This window comes from Rhinopithecus bieti, unplaced genomic scaffold (genome assembly GCF_001698545.2).
Source record: "Rhinopithecus bieti isolate Rb0 unplaced genomic scaffold, ASM169854v2 scaffold_52883, whole genome shotgun sequence".
NCBI lineage: Eukaryota > Metazoa > Chordata > Mammalia > Primates > Cercopithecidae > Rhinopithecus > Rhinopithecus bieti.
In genome coordinates, this window is record NW_016820884.1 from 544,940 (window position 1) to 557,306 (window position 12,367).

At 39.2% G+C, this 12,367-nt stretch overlaps 1 protein-coding gene across 13 annotated transcripts in view; it reads right to left on the bottom strand.

Moving 5' to 3' along the window:
* Positions 1–12,367, bottom strand: part of AKAP13 (A-kinase anchoring protein 13) — a 377,174-nt gene that overhangs the window by 74,641 nt on the left and 290,166 nt on the right. For 9 of the 13 annotated variants that reach the window (XM_017860018.1, XM_017860017.1, XM_017860009.1 and 6 more), the window contains 3 exons: positions 11,684–11,749; positions 9,346–9,538; positions 4,124–4,232 (listed from right to left, as the gene is read on the bottom strand). In XM_017860018.1, coding sequence (XP_017715507.1) covers positions 4,124–4,232; positions 9,346–9,538; positions 11,684–11,749 — 368 coding nt within the window. The remainder of the gene's footprint in view (positions 1–4,123; positions 4,233–9,345; positions 9,539–11,683; positions 11,750–12,367) is intronic. The other 4 variants (XM_017860016.1, XM_017860015.1, XM_017860014.1 and 1 more) reach the window with 1 other exon arrangement.

The following is a 12,367-nucleotide window of genomic DNA, read 5'->3' on the forward strand; positions in this document are numbered from 1 at the left end:
GAGCCAGACTCCGTATCAAAAAAATGAAAAGATCATCTGTCATAACTGAATTCTATACATGTGAAAATAAAAAAATTTTTTTAAGTTCTATCAAGAAACCACCTATGTTTCTCAGTACAGTGGGAGAAAAAGGCCCCACATAATCTTTCTCTGATGCAAGGAGGAGAAATGCTGTGCACACATTCCATGGAGAGGTTTCCCTCAGGGCAGTCCTCCCAGGCACCAAGCCTCATGACACAGCCAGCACCTGTGCTACTGCGACCCCCTAAAAAATGGCCACCAAGTCACGCTCTTCATACCTCACCCTTCAAATCAAGACAGTAAGTCCAAGACAGGAGGCACTGCAGCTTTTCCCGTCCTCTGTGGTTCCTAAAGAAGCTACTGCTTGCCTGCTCTCCACCCCAGATAGTGACACAGAAATATTTTAGTCACCCTCTCTACTTAGTATTTTCCTTTACATCAATAGATTTTTTTTTAAAACAGATCCCAGCTTAGAAATAATGCTACAAGTTTGACTGTTTTTCAAATCCAGCAAATGACCCAACAAAAGACATTCTGGACAACAGCTCAGTGGAAATACATTTTCAGAAATGTTCAAGTTTTACTGACAGCTGTGATAAACTGTGGTCAAGGCAACTAATAATTTCCTTAGAAGGAAAAAGAGCACAGGTAAAAGCTGGAAAGCAGTGAGATTAGGATGAGTTTAGAAAACATTCTGTTCCTAAACAAGCACGCTCATAATAAACAGCCAAGTGCAAGACAACAAGGGACAATGTTCTAGCAATGGTGAGCAATGTCTAACCTTGTTTAAGCTCTGGGCAGAGAAAAATGGACCCTGGCACTGTTCTGGTTATTGTGAACAATCACACTCCACAATGACAGCATGTGCTCATTATGTGACAGAAAACATGCTATGGACTTCAAATAAAGTCAGATTTAAGCCACATCACATTATCATCCCCATTTAACAGCTGAATTGAGGCAGAGAGTTTCAGTAACAAGCTCAAAGTAATAACAGCCACTAAGTGTGCTTAAAATATCAGTTAAAATATTTTAAGTGTATCAAACATTTTAGGCTTTAAAAATCACTGAGGATTTTAATTATTACACTATTTCAGTTAGGGAGAATATGACCATAGATGAATCATGCTGAGTATTTAAGTGATTTGGAATTGAACACTTGAGTCTGGAGCAAATTATGAAATATCCAGTTATCCCGATGCTTAAGGCATACCACACACACTTTAACACAAGTTTTAGTCTTCTCTTCAGTCAGAATTTTAATATTTCCAAAATGATGTATTATGTTTCTAGTGTAGAATAACAAATACAGTTGGGAAACTATTTTAATTGTATATAGGAGGAACTAAGGAGAAACAGTGACATTAAGGTTGATGGGTCCTTCTGTTGCAGCATATGATATTAGAAAGGTACGTGGGGCTAGCTATCATTCCAGTCTGTATGAAACGCACGCTACAAATCAGAATGAGGGTATTATATTTGAATGAAAGGCGTAAACTCTTGCTTGAAGCTCTACTTTTGACAGCAGTCTACTACTGAAATCAGGTTCCCTAGGTGAGTTGAGCAGAAAAATTATCAGCAATGGGAAGAAAAGCTCTATGTGTCAGAACCTCTAGAATAGTGCTTTTGGGAGTTAGCTGTATTATTTATAGTGTTTGGATAGCAAGTGAAAACACAATCCAAAAGCACCTTGTTTTGTGAAGGAAAAATAATGAAGTGTTTCATCCACAAGGAAAGAAAGTGGGTCACAAAATATAGGAAAAAGGTCTCTCTTTGGGACACATTCTATTGGTACTAGGTATCTGTTGCTGTAGAAGTACAATATCCACTATGTCATGATGCTTGCTGGTCACAGAAGGAGGGCACACTGAGCTGAAATGTCTCACTTAGAGAGCGTTCCTGGCCTTTTCTGGCTACTGAGTGTTAGCATTCTGGCTTATCAAATTCACTGCAAACTATTCAATTGTAATTTCCATTCTATACAAGCCAAATCTCTAACTCAAAGCCAAATTTTAAAAAAAATCAAAACATGCAAAAACAGGAAAAGCTATTTCTGTCACACTTCTGGGGGACATATCTTTGAAAATTAAGTCTTCATTAGACACCTTTTGTCAAGTAGGCTAGATTTGTATTTGAAATATTAATCACACGAAAACAAGAAAAAATTTAACAGAATCATCCATTATGTCTTTCTCTCTCTCTCTCTTTTTTGAGGCAGTGTCTCACTCTATCACCCAGGCTGGAATGCAGTTGTGCCATCACAGCTCACTGCAGCCTTGACCTCCTGGGCTCATGATCCTCCCGCCTCAGCCTCTGAAGCAGCCGGACTACAGGCACGTGTCACCATGTCTGGCTAGAGTCATCCATTATGTCTTAATTCCACTGTGAAAATTTTAAAAATTAGGATTCCAGTAAGTCATGAAGTGAGATGGAACATCCCATAAATACAGGGCATCTGCTTCTCAACTCTTAAACTCAATTATATTAGGGAATAATGAGGAAACCCCAGAAACACCAGGAGAATGTGTTTATTTCCTTGGCTTCAGCCTCCAAGACACATGCTCTTTCAGCAAAGAACATAATGTATCACTCACTCCCTCTTTGATGAGAATTTAATCTTTATATCCAGATCCCACACAGCAACTACTCATTAAAAAATCAACATTTAAAAAATAAAAAATGACGCTTCTCAAAGAACAAGTTGCTTTGTGACAAGACAACACTGATCCAATCCAAGTATGTTTCTGAGCATCGCAAGGCCCTGTGCCTATGGGTGCCATGACAGCTCTATATAACTTCCATCGCCAGTTGATCTGAATCCACATACAGGTCCACTAACCCCTTTCAGATGTAATCCTACTGGCCCTCACAGAACTAAATCTCTGTCTCAGTCTTGCTTTGTCCTTCTTGAGCTTGACATTGTTGAAAAGCTCGGGTTAGTTACTGTGCCAGGTTTCTCCACCGACAAATTCATGAAAGACAGGGATCAACTGAGGAACTTTTTAGATTAAAGAGGTCTAAAGAGACATGACAACTTAATTCAATATATGTTCTTAGACTGAATCTTGGACCCAGAAATAAGTGAGAAAATTTGAAATCTGAATAAGGTGTGCATATTAGGTAACATAATTTTATTGACATTAATTTCCTGATTTGGATAATTATACTATGGTAATATAGTATTATCATAGTATATAAGAGTATAAGGTACTCTTATATACTAATGCTAGCACTCAGTAGCAAGAGAAGGCCCGTATATGGTACTCATATATTATGGTAATATAAGAGAATATCTTTGTTTTTAGGAAATATACACTAAATTAGAGGTAAAGGAGCGTTACGGATATAACTTACTCTCTCAAATGTTTCAGAAAAAATCTTTAAGGGGAGTGACAAAGAGAGGGAGAGAGGCTGGTGAAACAAGTATTATAACATTTGAGGACTAGAAGTGAAGAATACATGGGAATACTTTGTACTATTTTTGCAATTTTTTTTTCCCCAGTGAACATTATTTATAACTATTTTTCAAGTCTAAAATTACTTCAAAATAAAAAATGTTTAAAAAGTGTGTCTGGCTGGGCGCGGTGGCTCACGCCTGTGAATCCAAGCACTTTGGGAGGTCGAGGGGGGGCGGATCACGAGGTTAGGAGATCGAGACCATCCTGGCTAATAGGGTGAAACCCTATCTCTACTAAAAATACAAAAAATTAGCTGGGCATGGTGGTGGGCGCCTGTAGTACCAGCTACTGAGGCAGGAGAATGGCAAGAACCCAGGAGGTGGAGCTTGCAGTGAGCCAAGATTGCGCCACTGCTCTCCAGCCTGGGCGACAGAGCGGGACTCCATCTCAAAAAACAAAAAACAAAAAAAAAGTGCCCACAAATAAAATAAACTTAATGTACGGATATTTTTAGGTAGCAAAAGGAGGAAGATCTCATGATGAACTCTATGTCACCTTTTCTGTTTAAGTGCTAAGCCATTCATTCAAAGCAGCAGCAAGCAAATTTTCACAGGTAACGTTATTAGGCCTTAAAGTGAGAAAAATAATAGGAAGAGTGGTTAAGATTTAATATATTTAATTTTTTAAAAAAGTAGTATACTCACTGTCCAATCCAGGATGGCTGATTGTCATTAATGAGATGGATTTTGTCAATGGAGAGGAAATGGCTGATGTACAGTAATTAAATCCCTGCTGCTTAGATCTGTGACATATCTGTGAAGTAAAAAAGAACAGGTTGTAAGCATATGCTCTCATATTTCTAGATAAGCATAAAACCTTATAATTAGACCTACATAGTAAAATAAGGCAGTACAGAAGGGGTTGAGAGCACAGGCCTTGTGGTCAGACAGACATAGGTTAAAGTCTGCTCCTGCTACTTAACAGCTGCTCAATTTCAGAAAAGTTACTTAGCTTTTCTGAGGCTTAGTTTTCTCATCTGTAAAATGGGGATCATTAGAGTATCCATTCTTTACAGTGGTTCTGTATCCCTCATAGCACCTAGCAATGTTTCAAACTTAGTAAGTACTTAATAAATATCTGCTAGATGTATAATCACATAAAAATAATTTCACTGGAAATATCAAACTACATACAATACTTGTTCTTTGAAAATCTAAATACTCCTTCATACAGATATAGCAGAATATTGGTAACAGTATTCTGATTTTGCTTTATTTATTATTATTACTTTTTCAGACAGAGTCTCACTCTGTCACCCTGGCTGATGGCATAATCTTGACTCACTGCAACTTCCGCCTCCAAGTTCAAGCGATTCTCCTGCCTCAGCCTCCTGAGTAGCTCGGATTACAGGTGCGCACCACCACACCCAGCTAATTTTTGTATTTTTAATAGAGATGGGGTTTCACCATGTTGGTCAGGCAGGTCTCAAACTCCTGACCTTGTGATCCGCCCACCTTGGCCTCCCAAAGTGTTGGGATTACAGGCGTGAGCCACCACGCCCAGCCTATTTTTATTTTTGAGACAGAGTCTCACTCTGTGGCCCAGGCTGGAGTGCAGTGGCATCATCTCAGCTCACTGCAATGTCCGCCTCCTGGGTTCGAGTGATTCTCTCACCTCAGCCTCCTGAGTAGCTGGGATTACAGGCGCACACCACCACGCCCAGCTAATTTTTTGTATTTTTGGTTGAGACAGGGTTTCACCATGTTGGCCAGGCTGGTCTTAAACCCCTGAGCTCAACTGATCCACCCGCCTCAGCCTCCCAAAATGCTGGGATTATAGGCGTGAACCGTCAGGCCTGGCCTCTGATTTTAAATAATTGGAAAATTGAGATTCAAGTAAAGTGTTTTAAGGTCACAAACAAAGCAACAATGTATCTGGAAAGAAGCCTAAATCTCTTCCCTATCCTCTTCTAAGATGATACTGATCCTACATGAACATAAAGGTAACTGAAATTTGATAATTTAACTCTCTCAGTAAATTCACAGCAGCTTTGAGACCACGTAATCCAACCACCTGTAGAAGTTCCTGGTACAATATCCCTGAAAGACAGTTGTCTAGTGTCCACTAGCACACTTCTGGTGATAAGAGCCCATTCCTGGCCAGGCGCGGTGGCGCACGCTTGTAATCCCAGCACTCTGGGAGGCCGAGGCGGGTGGATCATGAGGTCAGGAGATCGAGACCACGGTGAAATCCCATCTCTACTAAAAATACAAAAAAATTAGCCGGGTGCGGTGGCGGGCGCCTGTAGTCCCAGCTACTCAGGAGGCTGAGGCAGGAGAATGGCGTGAACCCGGGAGGCGAAGCTTGCAGTGAGCCAAGGTCAAGATCGCGCCACTGCACTCTAGCCTCGGCTACAGAGCAAGACTCTGTCTCAAAAAAAAAAAAAAAAAAAAAAAGAGCCCATTCCAATTGTTAACTGACTTTATCATTAATCCTTTCCCTTCACAGAATGAAATCTGCCTCCTTATGACTCACACATGTTGAAAGAGAAGCAATGAAAAATCCGTTACTAGCATGAACTTGACTCAATTAGGCCAGACTTCTGATTATTTAGAGCTTGTTTACTGTGTAACCATGGCAGCTGAGGCAAACAGTTGCTATGTTTCAAATACAACTGTGAGGTCTAAAAAATGACCTCAGTGAAAGGCAGAGACTTTTAACAGGAAGTTGGCTGCAGGCAACTCATCCAGATCAGAATGATACAAGCAGCTCAAATATCCACTCTGAGGTTCCATACAAGATAAAAACTATGGCTAAGTAGAGATTCCAGGAAGGCTAAGCATAGCAAGGCACTAAAACAACAACTTAATCTAGAAAGACTGAATCAGAAAGTCCGCTTCAGAAAGATAGTCCATTTTTAGAAACACATCAGTGGTAGTAACGTCTTACTAAAATGCAGGGTTATCTGTCAAATTCCTGGAAACATCCATCTCAGAAAATAAACAATATTAAGAAAATTAAATCATTCTTATTTCCTCATTAAAATTCACCTACTCCAAAACCTGGAAAGAAGCAGTGAAATTAACAGCCAGGAACTCTTGAGTTTAATACTGTTTAGCTAATAGCCACTTACACGACCTTAGGCAAGCCATTTAAATGAGCTTGAGATGAATCTGAAGGGATATATCAGTCTTGATCTATGATTGTTTACAAATCCACAATTTTGGTATTTTACCTCACCTTGCACATGATTTCCAAAGGATTGTATACATTTGAAATGCAATTTATTTTAAAGATTTTTCACTGGTTTATTTACTGTTAGCAACGCTGTGCTCAGTAGCCACCCAAGAATTGTTGCTATTTTTTCCTTCCTTTTTCTGTTACCATTAGGCTGAGTAAATCTAAATCACTTGCTTCAACAAGCATATTCCTCGTATTCTTATTTTTTCTAACTCTTTCTGAAGTATCAGAACAAGTAGAAAAAATTTTTAAAGGGGCAAAATTTGGTCATGTTAGTACTTTGTAGTAGGATACAATAAAAAATTAAACTTCTACACAAAGTCCTACTCAGCAAATCAAGGAAGAGGTTGTCAATATTTTGTTTAATTAGAAATGTATTATTAGATTTTTGCCCCAAACTCCAGTCATCTATTCAAAAACAGTTTTTTTTTTTAACTATAAATGTTTCATTTGGAGGAAATAAGATGCATCCCAGAATGCTTTCATAAATTAATCAAAGTCTCCTGGCCCAAGAGGAAGAGAAAAGACTTGCAGTAAGGTACAATGCTATAAAAGCATATAATTCAAATTCTCAAAACCTCCCCAAGGGATTGTCAAAAGTGGTAAGTGATACTGAGAACAACCAGAAGATGAGAAGAAGTCACTTTGATTTGGCTGACAAGGAAATCCATGACCTTCAAGACATGAGTTTCAAGAGAGTGATAGCAGCAGAAATTAAGATATGACTAGGTGGTGATAAAGAGAAGGCAAGGGCCAGGAGCAGTGGCTCAGACCTGTAATCCCAGCACTTTGGGAGACTGAGGCAGAAGGATCACTTGAACTGGGGAAGTTGAAGCTGCCGTGACCTGTGATGGCAACACTGCACTCCAGTCTGTGTGACAGAGTGAGGCCCTGTCTCTAAATAAGTAAATAAACAAGTAAAATTTTATAAAGAGAAGGCAGGGAGCATGGATATTCTCTTAAGAATTCTGGCAGGCATCAGAGTGAACAGGCAACCTATAGAATGGGAGAAAATTTTTGCAATCTACCCATCTGACAAAGGGCTAATATCCAGAATCTACAAAGAACTTAAACGAATTTACAAGAAAAAAACAAACAACCCCATCAAAAAGTGGGCAAAGGATATGAACAGACACTTCTCAAAAGAAGACATTTATACAGCCAACAAACATATGAAAAAATGCTCATCATCACTGGTCATTAGAGAAATGCAAATCAAAACCACAATGAGATACCATCTTACACCAGTTAGAATGGTGATCATTAAAAAGTCAGGAAACAACAGATGTTGGAGACGATGTGGAGAGATAGGAACACTTTTTTACACTGTTGGTGGGACTGTAAACTAGTTCAACCATTGTGGAAGACAGTGTGGTAATTCCTCAAGGATCTAGAACCAGAAATACCACTTGATCCAGCAATCCCATTACTGGGTATATACCCAAAGGATTACAAATCATGCTACTATAAAGACACATGCACATGTATGCTTACTGCGGCACTGTTAACAATAGCAAAGACTTGGAACCAACCCAAATGTCCATCAGTGATAGACTGGATTAAGTAAATGTGGCACATATACACCATGGAATACTATGCAGCCATAAAAAAGGATGAGTTCATGTCCTTTGCAGGGACATAGATGAAGCTGGAAACCATCATTCTGAGTAAACTATCACAAGGACAGAAAACCAAACTGCATGTTCTCACTCAGGTGGGAATGGAACAATGAGAACACCTGGACACAGGGCAGGGAACATCACACACCAGGGCCTGTCATGGGGTAGGGGACTGGGGGAGGGATAGTATTAGGAGAAATACTTAATGTAAATAATGAGTTAATGGGTGCAGCAAACCAACATGGCACATGTATACCTATGTAACAGACCTCCATGTTGTGCACATGTACCCTAAAACTTAAAGTATTAAAAAAAAAAAAAAAGAATTCTGGTAGGGAAGGGAAGGGGAGAGAATCAACAGACATTTCCTGGAAGGTATAGTAAGAAAGTTTTTTTTTTCCTACAAAGGAGAAACTTGGGGTATGTTTTAGAGAATTGGGAAAATTCATAATGATATGTAGCATATTTCAAGATTCATTTTACTATTGAGATGGTAAAAGACGGTCTCAGATAAGAAGGAAAACTCAATTTAATATCCTGGATACTTTCCTAATTTTAAAAGTGTGCCTTGATGGAATATTTAAATCTATGCAGATTAATGGCATTCTTTATTTATTTATTTTCTTTTTTCTTTTTAGGGACAGAGTCTTGCTCTGTCACCCAGGCTGGAGTGCAGCGGTGCAATCACGGCTCAATGCAGCCTTAAACTCCTGGTCTCAAGTAATCCTCCTATCTCAGCCTTCAGGCACAAGCCACCATGTCCAGCTAATTTTTAAATTTTTTGTAGAGATGGGGGTCTTGCTATGTTGCCCAGGCTGGTCTTGAGTTTTCTGGGCTCAAGTGATCCTCCTGCCTCAACCTCCCAAAGCACTGGGATTATAGGCATGAGCCACCATGCCTGGCCCTTTTTAATTAAGTGCTAAAATCTTGGTTTAGTGCTAGATTAAGTATATCATAAAATGGGTAAGTAATCATAGCTACTAGCCTTATACTACCAGAAGCCTTGCCTTCTATGTTCACATTTCGTGAAACACATTTTTTCCAAATTAGACATATTTAAGACTTACCTGCTGATCAAACATCCTATGGTCTCTCTGGCCTGACTCCAGATCCTCTTCTGAAAGTGACACCAAAGAGTCAACCCGTTCCTCACCACCGAATGGGTGTCTGAGCTCTTTGGCATTTGCAGAGCTTACTTCTAGAGATGAGGATGGCTTGTTTCCGACACCAGCTCCTCCTGTCAAGCCTTCTAGACTGAAACTGAACACAGGGCACAAAAGTTAATTCATTCTATTTCTGGGTCTCAAAAACAAAGGAGGACACAAAATCCCTTTGGGTATATCTCCCTTGTTCATGTATTATTTCTATGTCAGCTAGCAAAACTGTCTAAAAGGGCATGGCACAAAGAATACCACCTACCTTTCCTCCACAGATCTTGGAATACTGAGAAAGAATACTGCACTTAGATTTTCTTACCCCATTAAATTTATCCAAATGTTGAACCACCTAAGATCACTTCTCAGATATTTTTCAATACACTATACAGACAGACCATAGTTATCGGATACTTTATAAATGTTTTTCCTTGATCTAATTAATCTTTGTGAATCTAACTATACTAATGCCAAGTAATTAAATCTCACAGAGAAAATATGAGCTTAAGTAACTTTCAGAAGGCAAACTGGGTAACTTGCCCTTATGTCCATTAAGTGGACCTTTATAATTTTACATTCAAGTTGACCTTTATAATGTTACAGGTATGCTTTCACCCCAGAAAACCCAAGTGTTACTTATGAGTGTTACCATCTATTCTATGCACACCTGGCCAAACAACTGCTGACAGACTTCCCGAGAATTGTTAGTTGCAACAGGCACATGTAACACCTTAATGAACAAATGCTGAAAAAGCAACCAGGTCTAACAGTAGAAAGAGCTGTAATTTTTTGCCTGGATATTGGTAAAGGGAACAAAGGCAATCAGGATTTGGCATTTTAAAGAGGATTCCTCCGAGAAAGATTCTGTGGTTTGCAGAATGAAAAGCATTTTCAGTAAGCAGAAGCCTACAGAGACAGGTTAGTGATTTAACCTCATTGGGTTACTAACTAGAATAATTCACATGTTACAACTGCAGCGGAAACTTCTTTAAAATAACCAAGATCTCAAAACATAGCTGTAGCTGACGATGTTCTCAGCTAACAATGAGCTGGAATTCAATTGGAAGGTATACTGAAGCCACTCAGTTATCTCCACTCAAGGAAAACTGTACAGAAAATTGCTACAATTAAGTTCATACCTACCAGTCCAGGACTTGTATTTGCTTTTTTAAATTTTTATTTATTTATTTATTTTGGTTTTGTAAATCACTTATTATGAAACAAAGCCATATATATCTTTATTCTCTCTAGTAGGTAAATTAAACAAGGGATACGTTTTTCTTACTTCAATATAATAGAAATCATGACTGACTACAAGTAAATGTCTCTGTAAACCTAATTTTCTTTCTTTTCCTTTTTTTTTTTTTTTTTTTTCCTGAGACAGAACCTATCTCTGTTGCCCCGGCTGGAGTGCAGTGGCCTCATCTTGGCTCACTGTTACCTCCATCTCCTGGGTTCAAGCGGTTCTCCGGCCTCAGCCTCCCAAGTAGCTGAGATTACAGGTACCTGCTACTGTGTCTGGCTAATTTTTGTATTTTTAGTAGAGACAGGGTTTCACCATGTTGGTCAGGCTGGTCTCAAAATGCCTGACCTCAGGTAATCTGCCTACCTCAGCCTCCCAAAGTACTGGGATTACAGGTGTGAGCCACCACACCTGGCCTGTAAAACTCATTTTCAATACCAGGGATAAGAAGAGGGGCTAAGTGAAGAAGAAATTACTTGAAAAGCCTAAGAAAACCAGATTATTTGCTTATGATTATGATTTGCTTATTGCAAAACTTAATCCTGAAAATGTTTTAGTAATCAAATCTGTTTGTTCAGTTGAGACAAGAATACGAAACGACGAGGAGTCTCTGAATTTGGAATCTACATAGATTGGTGGATTTAGAAGCATAATAGAAATCAGTACATCTTATTGCTGCCTTGGTTCTTTGATTGTTTTCTTCAGGATCCAAGAATTTCTAGGATTTGAAAATCAAGACAGGCCAAGACAGAGAGAGATAAATTTGTGCAGAAAACATCAAATGTATGGCCATTTGAGACATATAGGATGCATCACCTGACTTTTAGGCTGTATCCCCTCAGTTGAGTTAGTGACACCCATAGCAGAGGCAATGAAACGCTGTGCTCACAGACAAAGCAGGTTGGCCATATGCATCCCAGCCACACAGAAGCCAGCTCCAAGCCAAAAGCCCTGATGGCATATTTTATGGTTCCCCATTTGGTGGCTGGACACATAACAATATCATACCTTCTGTAATTAAAGTCAGCACTTAGGCCAGCAGAGTACTGCACACCAGAGGGACACCAGCTCATACTGGGGATGACATCAAAGACAGAAACAGAAATGCAGGGAGAAAAGAGGAAACAGGGATGGAGTTTTTAGGTTTAAAAACAAAGGGCATAGTTAAGAGACAGACGGATTTATTTGATCAACAAAAAATTTAGGAATGTAACACTGACAATTTTAAAAGGCTAGAATAAAACCATAGAAACTTAAAATGTTTTATTCTTGTCTAGACAGCACTGTGGAAAAGACTGTGGGTTCTTTACAGTATCACCAGTTCAACCTGAAATCCAAAAATTCCTTCTAGTGAACCCGTGGGCAACTACCTATGGCTCACTCTTCAGACATGAGAGGTGTTTCAAACTCCTTCATTGGGAACAATCTCTCAGTACATCCCATACTCCCACATCACCCTTACCACAGTATCGCTAACCCTAGACTTTTTAAAAGAGACAGAGACAAACTGTGCTCTGGTGGACTCATGGAGTCACCAGTTTTTTTTTCATGTGTTTCCATTATACATCCAACCAAACCAGACAATTAATAGATTTTGCATAAGATACTTAGTCAACACTGGCATCCATCTTCAAACCCTACTCACTAGGCTACTATGTTAAAGATAAAGCATATAACACTGATTAAATATTT